The following is a 16,101-nucleotide window of genomic DNA, read 5'->3' on the forward strand; positions in this document are numbered from 1 at the left end:
TTTTAAAATCGTTCTTTTCCCTTTCTCTTGCACTGCTCCTTTGAAACCCACATCATCTAGATTCACTATACTTCCAAGTCTCTTTGCTATGTTCAGTTCAGCAGACCTTTTAAAGTCGAAATAGTAAATCTTAATCAAGAAAGCCTATAAGAATTAGGGAAGATGAGAGAAAAAGAAGTCTTTTTAAACTATAAAAAACCTTACTATTGCTGACAACCTCCCCACTATTGTTGAGACTAACTCGTCACTGAGTAAATAATGAAGAAGAGAGTCTTAGGCAATGTGAACAGAGTAGGGGCGAACACTGGCTGAAAATCTGTAACCTAAAACATGTAACACTTTTTTTGGTCGAAGAACCATCACATTCTTAGACTTTTTTTACTTTTGGACTTTCATTTTTAAATTTACATATAGTAAAATCACTTCTTATGTATAAGATGCACAGCCTATATCGTTAGGCTATTTATTCTCTATCTCAGTGATTAAACTTGCTAGTTGTCCTCTAATATCTGCCCTACTATCTTTCCTTAATAATAGAATCCTCAAGATGTAGTTGGGAACATGAACTCTGAAAATCAAGGCTGCATTTCTCAGCTTTTCTTTTAGGCAGGTGAGGCCATGACTAAATTCTTCTCCAGAAGTATATTGACAAACAATACAAATGAAGCCTGGCTCCTGGCACTAAGCAGTCCAGGAATGCCTCCTCCAGACTTTTATCAGAGGAAGGAATAACTACCTAACCTATTTAACTCCTCATTATTTTAGGTTTTCTATAAACAGTATTAACTAATATAGATCCCAGACATCAGCTGCCTCAACAAAAGTGAATTATTTGGTACTATTAAGATGCTGCAATCTTAAATGGAAAAGTCTCAGATGTCAAATTCTACTATACAAATATTCAAAAAAATGCCTATTATATTTGTGCACACCTAGTACCCAGTTCTCTTAGAATTTTCCTCCACATTCTGAAGCAATACATTTTTTACTAGTTACACAGCCACAAATTAGTTTGTAATGGGATTTCCATAAAGCTATAGTAAGAAAAATATTTGGTATGACCTCTCAGAGCTTCTCATGATTTAAAAGACAAAATATATGAAGCATACATACCTTCAGGTTCATACTTCAGTTTTAACTCATCTATTTTAGCTCTCAGTTTCATATTTTCACTTTGGAAACGCTGGAGGCATCTTTCATTGGCAAAAAGTTTTCGCTCAATATCCAGAGCCCGCTGGCTCTCAAATAATGCTTTCATTCTCTGTATGGACAATTCACCCTTAGTGCTTTCATTTTCTTTGCTATATTAATAGGGGAAACCAAGAAATATTAAATGAACATAAATATAGTTGTCAGTGCAAATCTTTTATTATATATTTAAACTGTTAGTAAAAAAAAATACATTTCCATGGGGTTTTTAATAACAAAAAAACAACAAACAAAATAAGCTTTAAGAGCACTTTTAAATTGAAAAAAATCTCATGCATTCTTCAAAGGAAATGGACAATGGGGAGGGATGTTCTTTCCACATTTATGCATGTATAAATATAATCCTTTAAGTTTAAAATTATATATTTATTCTTGAAAAATTTAGATTATAAGAATATTTTCTACATTAAAGTTCTTTTCACTTACCAATCTAAGAAGCTAAAACATTTAATTATTCATTAAAAGTCTTGTTTCTTCAATAATTAGCACTAATTATGTCTTGAATAAATCTCATTTGCTGCCTAGAGATATTTTTGTTGCCTTCTTTTTTGGAATTTCTTTGGTAATGTAAAACAAAATCTGTAGTTACTGACACTACTTATTATAAGCAAGTCAGAACAGTCTCCATCTTTCCATCCAAACGACACTTACTTTAAGTTGTCAAGCTTTATCTGAAGTAAATCTGTGTAATAGGTGTTATCTTTCAGAGCAGCAGAGTTGTCTGAAGGTTTAGATTCCATACTTTCATATAAACTCTAAAGAAAACAATTCTTATTACTTAAAATAAATAACGTTAGGTTAGCATATGTTTATTAATGATATCAGCTGCCACTTACTGAATGCTTATCACATAGCAGGCACTGCACTAAGCACAATCCACTTAACTCGCTTACCTTCTGAACAGGTACAAGAATGGGCATTCCCCTCATACAGATAAAGGAACTGGTTTAAGATGCTACAGGCAAGTAAACTGAGAAGAGATTCTGAACCAAGATCTGTTTCCCAAGCCTAAGCTCCTAACCACATCTGTAGTCTCTGGATTCTCTCTCCTTTTAAAATGGAAGAAATACACTATGGGTTTAATTCTGGCCTTTCTGACAAAGCCTCAAATTAGAAAAATATAAAAAAGGGTAGAAATACTTAGTCATTTTTGGTGCCCCGTCTTCTGAGATTCTGATGGAATCTCTATATAATTTCTCTAGAGGAAAAAAATTTTCATCTGCTTAAAAACTGGTAAATAATTTTAAAGATTGCAGGTTAAAACCTCTTGATTAAAGCCATTATTTTCAAAGTATAGTGCTGAGCCCACTAGTGGGCCACATACACCTGCCAATTGATGTACTACAAATTTAACCGAAATTATAGTCCTTTTGACAGTCCTTATAAGAGAAAATTATGTAAACTTAAAGTTTCATAATATACTAATGGCTACAATTAAGAATACCTAAGAGGTTAACATTTTAAAAATGTCATTTATAAAATTTAATTAGTTCTTCAGTTAGTGAGAAGTTATCTGTGCTCCCTAATTTATAAATTCAATTAATTCTAATAAAAATACCAACAAGGCTTTTTTAGAGCTACACAAGATGTTCATAGAGAAAAACAAATATGCAAGAGTAGCTAGGAAACACTGAGAAAGAAAAGCTACTTCTGTAGCATTCCTGTCAAAAATACATAGCATGATTCTAATCACTTCACAAAAACCCAAAATGAGGGACAATCTACAAGTAACTGGCTTTCTCTTCAAAAATGCCAGGGTCATGACTGATAAAGATGGAAGACTTATTTCAGATTAAGGGCAACTAAAAAGACTTGATAATTAAATACATGTAATAATGGATTGGACCCCAGAAAGAAAAGCATTCGGGGTATTTTTGTTTTGATATAAAGGACATTGAGATAATTGTTAAAATGTCAAAGACAGCTAATACTAGGTATCACTGTTAATTTCCTGATTTTGATCATTGCACATGGTTATATAAGAGGATGAACTTCAATAACATTGAGGTACAACTTACAAGAAAAGGAATATCTGGTTTGCAACCTACTCTCAAATGTTTAAGAAAAAAATATATAGAGAGAGAGACAGAGAAAATAATAAAGCAAATGTAAAGCTGACAATTGGGGAACCTAGGTGAAGGGTATACAAGCATAATTTTATAAGTTTTCTGAAAATTTGAATTTATTTCAAAAATTTTTTAAGAAGTAGTTTATTAAAGATTTCTACAACATAATGTTGGACAACGTGAAAAAGCTCCTACTGTACATCTATTAAAAAATGAGGTGGACAGCATGAAAAATAATCAATTGCTGATAACATGCAACATGAGGAACAAACCTCGCTGATGTAATATTGAGTTGAAGATAGAATGATTCCATTTTATATGAAGCTCAGGAATATTTGTACATGTAACGCTCATTAAAAAGAGACGTGTTAAAACTCAATGAGTTAAACTCTAAAGATATGGGCACTTTGAGTTATAATTTACACACAATAACAAGTATGAGGTTAGTTTACTCTGCCTCTACTAAAAAGAAGTGATACTCAGAATTAGTGAAAAGTAAAAAAGAAACTAGAAGAAAAAATTTAATAAACATATTCAAGTTAAAATATTAAGATATTCAAACCAAAATTTGGCTGTTTCTAAAAGGTGTTACACATACCTTAAATTTCTCCAGATTTCTAATTTCACCCAAGAGATGTTTAATTTCACCATTCTTCTGCTCTAACATGGCAAACAACCGTTCCTGCTGCTCAAATTCAGTTTGAGACCCTTTCATTTGTAGCAATGTGGCAATCTGTAACTGGAAAAAACAAAATTAACCACCCCCCCTCATAAAATTGAGTGGGGGAGAGGAAGATTCTGATCACTATAGCTTTGGTTTAACTCATATTTTGTACATTACTTTGAACTCATTTTGAAAATTAAACTAATTAGCTATTTCTAGTCTAATAATCTAATAACCTGAAGACATTTATATCAAAAAGTGTAGATACTTATCTTGCCTATTTATGAATGATATATGAAGTCCATAACAATTATGTGTACTTCTATGAAACATAATTGAACTGCATGGCTTTGGTCTGGAAGCATATCACTTCACTGGTAAATAAGCCTGGCCAAATGCTATACTCTACTTATCATACACACTCTCATTTAAGAGTCTGATGAGGTTTATAAAAAAATTTAAATAACTTCAATAGTATTACGTGGGAGAAATTAAGCTGCTCACATTCACAAATGTGAGATTCATAAAGCACAAGGATGGAAAGCAAAGGGTAAAAACGCAATCAAAGAATATTGAAGAAATATTCGATATATATTTTTTCAATGTTTTTTAAGAGCAGCAATAAACTTACCTAATTATGACTCCACTTAAACCTAAAGTCACATAGCAATTGAAAAGAAATTAACTAAAATTCACACCTAGCATTTCTTTCTGCTTCAGAAATTTCTGGAGTTCTAAAATGTGTCAATTAGTTTAAATATAGTTTCAAGAAAAGCAAACAATGATATAAGAGTGCAGGTATTGCTACAAGAGAGAAAGACAGTGCTTAACATTTTCAATGATCCATTTTTTGTTTCTGCTTCAGACTGGTGGCTAAATACATTTAGCCTAAGAAGATCCAGAATGCTACTTATGTCTAAGGTAACTTCGGTAGTATTAAGTGGGGGAAATTATTACAGTTTGAGATATCATGGGAACGTTGGCAGATTAACAGTAGTAGCCCAACAAATACTGAAAGAAAACAGAGCAAATATGAAAAAATTTACAAAGACATCAGATACGAGAGAGCCTCAGTACATCAGGCAGCACAGTCAAAATTCTAAGAAATAAAAGCCACAGCTATTTTTTATTAAGTCAGCACTTCTTATTTGCCAAGTACCATCTAAGTACTTTTGTTTATGCTTTTATTTAACTCCAGGACAATTCTAAGAGGCAGGTTCTATCATCTCTACTTTATAGAAGAGGTGACTGATGCTCTGAAAAGTAAAAATACTTGTCCAAAGTAACACGGCAAACAAGTGACAGAATAAAGATTCAATCCCATCTAATGCAAGGCTTAATCACTGACCTTTCCTACTCTAGAAAATCTCATCATCCAAAATAAAAGGCAAGAAGTTTTCCAGATTCCAAGTTATCATGTTAGGAGAGTTAGGTACAACAGGAATCAGGATTATAAGGGCTGGTATAATACTGAAATCTTTCCAATGTCCACATGTTTTTCTGTTACCATCTGTTTGACTAAAATGACGATCAAGAAACCCTTAACATTAAAAGGGCCTATATGCTTGACTTAAGGAACTACAAGGAAAGGAAATACAAATTTCACCCTATAAATAAGCCTTTGGGAGAGAACTAAAGAATGGTGAGAAAGCTGGTTTTAGCTGAAGTAGAAACTTTAGGGCTATGCTCAAACAAACAAACAAACAAACAAAACACCAAGCCAACAGCAGGAAATAAAAACATTTGATTCTCTTTTTTCTCCACCCCACTAAGATAGATTTATATGTCTCTGACAAGGCTAGTGGAGTAATTATTTAAAAAAAATCAATCAGTGGATACTAAATACTCTACTACTAAACCTTTACTATAGGATTTTTAAAAATATAAATAAATCTTTTGCTCAATTTAAAAATGTTGATTTTTTTCTAAAGTTCTAGAAATAACTTTCTAGTACACTCTTTGAAGGAAAAGATGCTTTCTTTGATATATCTGTACACGAAATACCAATACAAAACAGGTTTAGTAAACCTTTGATGGTGGTAATTCTATACCTTCATTCTTTGCATCTGTTCTCTATTAAATGCATTTTGCTTCCTTAGTGACTGATACTTGATTTTCATAGTGACAAACTGACATTCCATTGCTGCCCTTCGATCTTCTACCTAGAAAATATTAACATGTTTAATTATGCTTGTATTAAGTGAAACGTTAATTTAATCATCGAAATGTCTGTACGAAATGTAAGGACCTCTGCAAACAAAGAGTTGCCTTTACTACTGGGGTCCAGGGCTTGCTGGAGTGCCTGGTCCAATTGCACTTGAAGATCTTGATTTGCTACACGAGCTTTCTAAATTCAAAAAAGAAAACAATTTAGCTAATAGACATTAGATTAGCAAGAAAACGACTTATTACAAATTAGAAAAGATGTTACCACAATCATAATACCTCTAGGGCATTATAGTAAGAAACTGCTTCTTTCTCTCGCTCCTCTTTTTCCTCTTTAAGCCGGTCTACCTGGCGTATTAAGTTAGAATTAAGAAGTTCTAGTTGTTCTTGTCTGTACTGTAGTTCATTCACTTCTTCTTTGAGGGTGGTCTATTTAACAAGAATTGAAAAAGAGGAAACTCATGAATACTCCTTTATTTAGCGGCTGCTCAGTTTACGTATCGGCAATGATTCACACTTAAAACTAAAGAAGTAGTCAAAGGTTTTAAGATGCATAATAAAATAATAAAAATTACTAAAATTTTCAGTAGAGAATTAAATAAAAGGCTCTAGAGATTTTCTTTCCTATGAATTTAAGGCTTTAATTTTTAATCTTAGCCTGCAATGAAAAAACTATGTTCATATGCATATCAACTTCCAAAGGACAACATTTTATGTTGGGCATTTATGACACAAACTAGGATCAGAGTCAATTTCTCTAAATTCTTCTAGAGGTTTCATTAATCTAAGGTCTGCTTTATGTAATCATATAATCTAAAACTTTATTATACATGAAATAATCCACTTAAAAACTATATAAAACATTTTTAATTAGATCAAAATTAGGCCAAAAAACATTTCAGCCTTAAAACTAGCTCATAAGATTACAAAAACATGTAAAAAATATGCAAGAAGAAAACCTGAGAACACGTATGCCATAAAAATTACCTTCACACTTTCCATTTCAGTCAGCTCAATTTGAAGAGCCAGCATCTCTGAAGACATGCTTTCGTGTACACGTTCAGACATTATCCGCATTTCCTCTGATTTACAAGAGAGGAGTTCCTTCTGATGATGTACTTTGTGCTTTAGCTGCTTTTCACTAAGCCTAGCTTCATCTAATTCTGCTTTCAGTTTTTCTAACTAAATAAAAAAAAAAAAATCCACAATCTTATTAATCAAAAGGTTACTGAATGTCATCAGAACATAAGTTGCAGTACAAACTGTTTTGGTACCTGCATGATAACTATTTTGGAAGACTGTCAAGCAGAACAAAACTATTTAATAACTCTTCCTAAAATGTTACATAGTTCCAAATCTTGGTAAACTAAGAGCATAGCTTTAAAGGAAACAAACTTATCGCAGAAGGGTGAAGCTTCACGGTCAGTCCTAGGTTTAACCTGTCTCAGTTTCATCCCTCACATACAAAAGTGGTAAATGACTGTACCCACCAACACAACTCTCAACTGAGGCTCTCAACCGAGATTGGGTGGGTAAAACATTCAGGACCATGCCTAGCATTCACTAAATGGTTTCTGTTATCAATAAAAAACTTCTGCTTGGTATCCAAGGTAATGATTTTCATCTAAACTGAATTATCTTCAATAGCATTTCAACATTCTTGAAATATATCCTGATATTTTCTATTTAAAAAATTAGAGCCTCTTAGCTTGATTTGTTCTCCCTTTTCTACTTTCATGATATAAAATAAAAAATGTCAGCTGAACGATCTATGTGAATGGCCATCTCTGAAAAATATCACTGACTGACCCAAACGTACTGCATGATAAGACTACTGAGGTTTCTTATTTGGCCAAGTCTAGGCATCTTTTAATAGATAGTGGCATGCCTTATTTTATAAACATACAAATAATCCACATACATAAACAAAGTAGGCCTGGATTCCTGACCCCTTTGGCTGCTGTATGAAGAATGAATGGAACAAACAGCAATGACAGAAGCAAACTACCTGGATAGAGGGCTATAGTAGTAGTCTGGGAGAGAGATGGTAGTGATCTTCACTAGAGTGGTAGGAGCGCAGATGAATGTTTTATACGTCAAATTCTTAGAACTTGTTGATGGATTAAATGTGAGAAATAAGTGAAAGAAAGATAGCAAATATAGCTCCAAAATTTTGGCACAAGTGATTTGAAAACATCACTTGTGAGACTAAAAATATCTTTTGACAGATTTAGTATTTGCTCCACTGAAAAGCCATCTCTATAATTGGCCTTGCCTCAGTCTCTGAATATTTCCTGCATTATCCTTTTTTGTTTAGGTAATGAAAACTACTGCTAAAATGAAAATAACACCAGAGTGGGTGGATGGGGGTGCATCATTACCAGTCAGTAGTGGTGTCTCAACTAAAATTACTTTCAGACAAGCCGGATTACTACTTGCCAGAAAGGTATGAGAGATGATTCTAAGTATTACACAAAAGTATATTTTTATAGTTATGTTTGTACTGCATATTAGGAAAAAAATATAACCAGCTCAAACATGCAAGTTCATTGATATCATTACTTAAAATGAGAAAAGATTTAAAAGGTCCATTTAATGAGAAATTATGTAATAGTATAGGTGGTACACATGAAACACTGAAAATTGGAAAACAGACTTTTGAGAAAGCAGGATAAAAGTAAGGCTAGAGAGGGTTCTGAAAAGTATGGACTCTATACAAAGAGGAGCCACAATAAAAGTTATGGATTCCTTCGAAGTAACCTGAAGGCACTGTGTAGACAGGGGTGCCAAAAGGGAATGGATAGTCACTGAATCACCGTTTATTCTGTATTTATGCTTGAAATGGAGCCAATATAATGTGTCATTAGACTAAGTGTAGTGACACAGGCTTGAGAATCAGCCTCAGTTCAAATTTTGATTGATAATTTCTAGCTTTATAATTCCATCCAAGATAATCAGTTTAAATATTGGTTTTTCTCATGTTATATGGAGATAATAATGGTATCTCCCTTATGGAGTTGTTATAAGAAATTAAATCATATATATTAGTTTATCTTCAATAAACAAACTATAAAGTAACAATTCTAATGTATACTAATTTACAAGAAACTATTTGTTTCTTCTGGGGAATTACAGATATACCACTAACTGTAGTGAAAGCTAGGGGACTAATCTTTCTGAAAGAGGACTACCATACCATATGCTATAAGGAAAGACATCATGCCGGTCACTAAACTAAAACTCCACAATGAATATCCAGTTACTAAAATTAAATAATTGTATTTAATCACTAGAATGTTATTTATACAAGTTCCTTAGATAAACTCTTGTTTCTCAGTATTTCTACTCCTAACATTAAGATGATAGAACCCTTAACTTCAGCTAGATTGCATGGATGGTACTAAGAAAATCTTTATCACCTAATGTTTACAGACTGCTGTATAAGAATGGAACATTTTTTGTTCTGAAGTACATGGACATCCAAACCTTATTTTTTAGTTCATTCACTTCCTGTCCATGGTTTCTGCTCAGTTGTCCTTCTAATTTCTCCAGGTGCATTTTTTGATCTTGTTTAATAGCGTCACATTCAGAGCTCAAACTTTCTAACATTCGACTCTTGAGCTCAACTTCTCTCTGAAGTGTGTATTTTTCTTGTTCATAATTCTGAAAGCAGATTCAAATACAATTCAGTTGCATAAAAATAACTTAAAGCCATCATATATAAGCAGTTCTCACCTTCAATTGTTTCATTCCTGTTTTATACATTTGCTGCTTTTTAAGTAACAGTTACATGTAAAATCTGGAATAATTTTGTAGCCAATCAGTCTTAAAAAACTCCTACGGTTACTTTGAGACTGCATTCAAGTCTATGGTAGGGATATGGTAATTGCTTCTATGCACTGCCAAAGAAGTAAAAAAGGGTTCCATGGCATGTCAATGTGGCATATAATCTCTGCTAGGGGAAAAAAAAAAAAAAGAAAAAGAAAAAAAAGTAATAACACTTATCAAACCATTACTTGGTTTGATAATAACATGCTTTACTCATAGCTCTTAATAAAAGGAAGAAACAGTAGACTAGGTGTAAAGTGAAATACTAAGTCAGCCCTTACTTTTAGAATGTAGTCACCTAATAAATGTTCACAAATGACTACTTGAATGAATACTCCCTTGAGACAAAAGGAATATTTAATAGGACTTTTTCTTACTGACAAGAAAATTTAAAGATAAAAGGGGCATCAGTTCAAAATCCTTCAATAAGGTTAAAAAAATAAGATTAAATAAAAGATAAAATTAAAAAGTAAAAGCTGCCATCAGTTATTTTTACCTGCTATATTTAAATTTTGAGATGGAAGTTTACATGTTACAGTTTACTAAATAACCTGATTTATTGAGTTTTTTCAATAAACATGTGTCAGACATTAGGGATACAGTAGTGAACAAGACAACAAAATCCTCTCTCTCATGGTGTTTTTAATGTGGAAGTAATTAGCATTACAGAGAATTAAGAGAGTGAATAATGGAAAATTTACAATACATAGTCGGCCTCTCTGCTGAGGTGACATCTAACAGAAACCTCAAAGTTGAGAACTCAATCCATTCCAAGTGAGGTATGAATAACTCAGATGGAGGCAACAGCTCATATAAAGCTCATAAGGCAGGGCTGGTATAGCTAAGAACAAGAGAAAGTAGTCTGAGGTGAAGTCAAAGGTTGGCAGGGGTCAGATCACATAGGGATTTGCAAACCCAGGTAAGAAGCTTGGATTTTTTGTAAATATAATTGGAAGCCATTGTATGTTTTTAGCAGGGCTGTGACATTTCTTGTTTATTCTTTGATGACCACTTGGCTGCTGTATAAAGAATGAATGCATGAACAGCAATGAGGGAAACAGGCAACCTGGTTAGAAGGCTACGGTAGTAATCTAGGGGAGAGATAATGGTGGTCTGGACTAGAATGGCAGTAGCGTAAATGAATGTTTTATAAGTCAAGTTCTTAGAGCTTATTAATGGATTAAATATGATAAATAAGAGACAGAAAAATATTGAGTAAAACTACGATTTCTGGCTTGAGCAACTGGATGGATGTTATTACATTTACTAAATAAGCTAAAGAAAACTGCAAAAGAATGTTTGGTTAGTGGGCAAGGGAATCAACAATTCTGTCCGTTTATATTAAGTTTGAGATGTCCATTAGCAGGCAAGTGAATACACAAGTCTAGACCTTAGAGGACAAGTAAGGACTTGGTGTAGTGTCAGGGGCATTTAGATGTTATCTAAAGCTATGAAACGAGTGAGGTTACTTGTTTCATAAGAAGAGTGCAGACAAAACCAAATATAAAATCCAATACATGAAGAGAGCAATCATAAATTGATTTTTCAAACTCAGAATACACTGGGTGGGAAAGTACATTAGGAATTCATTTAGTTCATTCCCCTTTACAGGATGAGAACTAGATCTAAAATATTCAGAAAATAAAAATAATATTAATTACTAGACAACACAAATCTTCAATAGCTAAGCACACCCTAGTAAACAGAGGAGTCTAGAGTCCTACCTCAGTTATGGTCATTATTTCATTACGACATTTATCTAATTGTGTCTGCAATTCATTTTGACTCTCTACTAGTTGTAAACCATACTGTGCAGCTTTCAGTCGTTCTTCTTCAACCACTTTGAGCTTGCGACGAAGATCTGCAATTATATCTTCCTCCATAATTTTTTCCTATTTTTGGTCAGCTGTAAATAGAGAAAATAAAAGTATTTAAGCTAAAAAAAACTTCATACAATGATGTCAATTAAAATATATATTTTTTTCAATACCACTGTGATACAAAAACATAGTATGAAAGATTTTCTTCCTGATTTTTAAGTGGTTATATTTACATTCTTGTTCTAAGAATGTCTGATTTCATTACCTGATTTGTGATCAAATCAAACAGAGCAAAAAAAGATATATTTAATTTTGCTCTTAAGAAATGCAGTATCCGGAAACTGTTCAATGTTGTGTGCTAAGCTTCCTTAAATGCTGTTAGGGTGAGTCTCATAATTATATCATTATACAGGTAATTAAGTTAAGACAAGAATGAAAGAAATCAAAAAACTTTATAGTAGCATGACTGCTACTTAACATATGAAAAGGCAGCTTTGAATAAGGTTCATAAGAACCATCACGTCCACAATTTTTCACAATAGTGATGACTTCCTGAACACATTAAATTTGCCACATTAAACATGCTTTATTGAAAACAGACTCACTAGTATTTTCCTAGTTATTCATAAGAAGGCATGCAAAACAGAAACCATGTTCAGAGTAAAGAACATTGCTGTCATTTTACATTTTTAAGCAAGGACTTAAATTATAGAGAAACATTCCGCTTTAACTCAGCCTCACTTATCATCTTTTCCAAACTGGTCTCAGCCTCTTAGGCCAGGCTCAAACTCAGCCTTGCCTTCAAAGGGCAACAGTCCATTATCAAGGTGTTCCCCCATGTCTCTAATCAATGTAGTCAAATATGTTCTTGAATGCGTTGTATGCTGAGTCCACTCTGTATACTTCAGATACATCAGATGTCAAATGGACCAAAATGGATTTTATATTTGGTTTTGTCTGCACTCTTCTTTCATGAAACTTACCTGCCTGTAAGCACTAACCATATAATAATTAAATAAACTAGCAAGTAGAAATGAGGAAAGAAAAACAAACGGACAAGGGAACTTGGAAGAGGTCCCCCTTAATACCAATTCAAACATGTGTATATGTTTGAACTGATATTGTTTAACTAGGGTGAAATTTAAAACAAGTATTGGAGTGGAGGGAGGCCCTCAGGTGACTTCTGAGCAAAGTCTTGGAGAGTATAAAAGAATGAACCCATGTACCTATTTAGGGAAAGAATGTTCCAGGCATAGGTGTAGCACTATATCAGAAGGAAGCCCAAAGAATGTGTAAGACAGAGTTCAGGTCGCAGGATCACAGGAGATAACAGGGGAGAACAGGCAGATCACGCCATTGTAAGCTTATCTCTGGGTGAAATGGGAAATTATTGCAAAGTCTGGAAGAAGAGAGTTGATACCTTTAAAAAGATCATTTTGGCTGCTATTTTTAAGATTTTGAAGGTTAGCAAGTTGAAAGCAGAAAGACCAGGTGAGATGATTGCTCACACAAGGTTGTTGCATGAGGTGAGAAATGGTCAGATTTTACATATAATTTGAAAGTAAAGCCAACATTTTCTGACAAATAGAATGTCGGATTGTGAAAAAGAGAGAAGTCAAAAATGCCTCCATGGCTTCTAGCCTAAGTAACTAGTAGAACAGATTTGCCATTAGCTGAGGCATCAAAAACTGTGAGTAAAGACTATTTTAGACAGAAAATCAGAGGCTTAAGTGTTGGGCATGAAATATGTCAAGTAAGCAGTTGGCTACAATTAAAAGGAGAGGGATCTGGGCTGAAGATAGAAATTTGGGAGTTATTAGCATAAATCCTTGATCCTTGATATCACCAGAGGATGAGCATAATTAAAGAAAAGAGGGCCAAGGAGTGAGCCCTAACAAGAGACAGGAAAGCAAAACAGCAAAGTATAAATTAAACCAAGAGGATGCACTGTCCTGGAAGCCAATTAACAAAAGTATATTAAGGAGGTACATGTGATCAACTGTGCCAAATGCTAAGTCAAGGAGAGAACAGAGAATTGGCCATTGGATTTTAATTCAGAGGTCACTAGTGACCCTAAGAGCAGTTTTGGTGGAGAAATGGGGGCAAAAACCTGGCTGGAATGAGTTGGAGAAAGAATAATATGAGAATAGGAGACAGCAAGTAGTTTTGCCACAAAGGAGAGTAGATAAATGGGGCAGTACCTGGAGGGGAAGTAGGATCAGGTGTTTTGTTTTTTTGTTTCATTTTTAAGATTAAAAAAAAAAATTAAGAAAAATTATTACAATTCTAAAAAGTTTAAGAAGAAAAAATAACAGTATGCTTGTATGCCATCGGATAGATGCAGGAGAGAAGAAAAACTGATATAAAAGACATGGAAAATTGCTGGAGTGATGAGTAAAGAGGATGAGGTCTAATGCACAAGAACTAATTTTAGACAGAAGTATGAATATTTCATCTACAATAAGAAAAAGCAAAGTATTATGGGTACAGACATTGATAAGTAGGTAGATATAGTGGTGAGAGTCTGCATAGTACTCTTCTAACTGCTTCAATTTATCTGTGAATTAGAAAGCAAGGTCTTTAAGAATGAAGATGTAGAGGTTTTAGAAGAGAAAAAATAAGTATCCTACATTATCCAAAGCTGGCATTAACTGCTCTAAAATGCAAGACCTTTCCAAAGCCTGTACATAGTGGGGCCAGCCACTAACTGTTACACTGTTAATTTATATTTGTTGAGGATTTGCCATTTGACAGGAAAAGTGCTTTAAACACATTATCTCACTGAATTAAGTACTATCACCATAAACATTTACTGAAGAAAAAAGAGCTAGCCTTAAGACATCCCCACCAGCAATGTCCAAAGAAGCCAAAATATTAGCTTCAAAAGAATTCAAAAATCATTCAAAACATTTGCTAGAATTCCTATTATGTGTCAAGTACTGTGCTATTGCTGAGAACACGATGACCTCCAAACTAGACAATATCCCTGCCTTCTTGAATCTTACAGTCTATGAGTGGAAAGGAATTAAGTCAAATAACTGAACAGTCACGTTACAAGTGTGGTAAGTGCAAGAGGGAGAGATGTATGGTGCTTTCTGAGACCATAACACAGAGGAGCTGTCCTAATCTGGTTAGTGGGGCCAGGGTAGGGGGAAATATGGACAGGAGAGATTCCCTAAGGAAGTGACTTTTCAGTAGAGGTCTAATGGTTGAGTACGAGTTAATCAATCTGCAAAGAGAGGGTTGGATAATAACTATATCTAATATGTGTCATACATTGTGCTTGGTGCTTTGCATACTTTATCTTATTTAATCCTCTCAACATCCCCATGGAATATAAAGTATTTCCCCTAATTTACACATGTGCAAACTGAGGCACAGAAAGGTTAACTTGCCCAAGGTTTATCAGCTATTAAGTGTCTAAAGGAGATGGGAATCAGGATCTGGATCGAAAGCCTGGCGTTCCTAACCTCTTTTCTGTTCTGCCTCTCGGAAAGAGCATACACAAAACATTTAGGAGACAGAAAGCTCTGGGAAACAGGTTGCCTGAGTTCTTACCCCACATTCACTACTCACTGGCTGCATAAACTTGGAACTTATTTAATGTCTTTTTGTCATCCATAAAATAAGGACAATAATATCTACCTAAAAGGATTTTTGAGAAGATTAAACCAGCCAATGGGTGAAGAGCAATTAGAGCAAACTCCGACCCGCAGCTGTCTGGGGAAGCCTGTGCAACAGAAACATAATGTGAGCTACATGTGATTTTTAATTTTCAAGAAGCCACATTAAAAAATATAAATACAAGTGAAATTCATTTGAATATTTTGTTTAATCCAGGAATCCAAAATATTATTTCCACATGTAATCACTATAAAAATTCGAAATCCGGAGTGTATTTTACATTTATAGCATTTCTCATTTGGACATGTGGCTAGTGGCTATGGTACCGGATAGCACAGATCTAGTGTTTCTTTCGGAGGCCGGCAGCCAACCCCGACTTCCATGTTTATGCAGAATCCCCGGGGGCAGCAAGGCGGCCCAACGGAAAATTGAGACCGGCTCGGAATTTGGTTTACACGAACTCCGTGTTCCGCTGAATAAACTGTTCTGGCTAAACGCCTCGGCGAAGACCCAGGCCCTATGTATCCTTAGGCTCTGCTCTCTCCTCCCCAGTATCCCTTCTACGCTGTTCCCCGCTGCTCCTCGGCAGACGCACTTTCCTTCAGGCCCTTTGCTCCTACCTCTCTCATTCCTTTCCCCTGCCGCTACAAGTGGCGACTTGTGATGGGAGTTCATCGCGCCCAGGTCCGTGAGGGTAACTAAACTCACCACAGAAACGTCAGCG

General features: G+C 34.4%; 1 protein-coding gene across 5 annotated transcripts in view; it reads right to left on the reverse strand.

Annotated features, from left to right (window-relative positions):
• The window catches only part of SPDL1 (spindle apparatus coiled-coil protein 1), a 33,384-nt gene extending 17,283 nt beyond the window's left edge, over window positions 1–16,101 (reverse strand). For 4 of the 5 annotated variants that reach the window (XM_023528601.1, XM_023528600.1, XM_011356689.2 and 1 more), the window contains exons 1-10: window positions 16,086–16,101; window positions 11,658–11,839; window positions 9,592–9,768; window positions 7,093–7,287; window positions 6,385–6,534; window positions 6,188–6,286; window positions 5,991–6,101; window positions 3,874–4,014; window positions 1,861–1,964; window positions 1,114–1,301 (exon numbers count right to left, since the gene is read on the reverse strand). In XM_023528601.1, coding sequence (XP_023384369.1) covers window positions 1,114–1,301; window positions 1,861–1,964; window positions 3,874–4,014; window positions 5,991–6,101; window positions 6,188–6,286; window positions 6,385–6,534; window positions 7,093–7,287; window positions 9,592–9,768; window positions 11,658–11,816 — 1,324 coding nt within the window. In that variant the 5' untranslated portion in view covers window positions 11,817–11,839; window positions 16,086–16,101. Of the gene's footprint in view, window positions 1–1,113; window positions 1,302–1,860; window positions 1,965–3,873; window positions 4,015–5,990; window positions 6,102–6,187; window positions 6,287–6,384; window positions 6,535–7,092; window positions 7,288–9,591; window positions 9,769–11,657; window positions 11,840–15,997 lie in introns of all 5 variants that reach the window. The other variant, XM_023528599.1, reaches the window with a different exon arrangement.

The sequence above is a fragment of the Pteropus vampyrus genome, unplaced genomic scaffold (genome assembly GCF_000151845.1).
Source record: "Pteropus vampyrus isolate Shadow unplaced genomic scaffold, Pvam_2.0 Scaffold30, whole genome shotgun sequence".
In the NCBI taxonomy this organism is placed as follows: domain Eukaryota; kingdom Metazoa; phylum Chordata; class Mammalia; order Chiroptera; family Pteropodidae; genus Pteropus; species Pteropus vampyrus.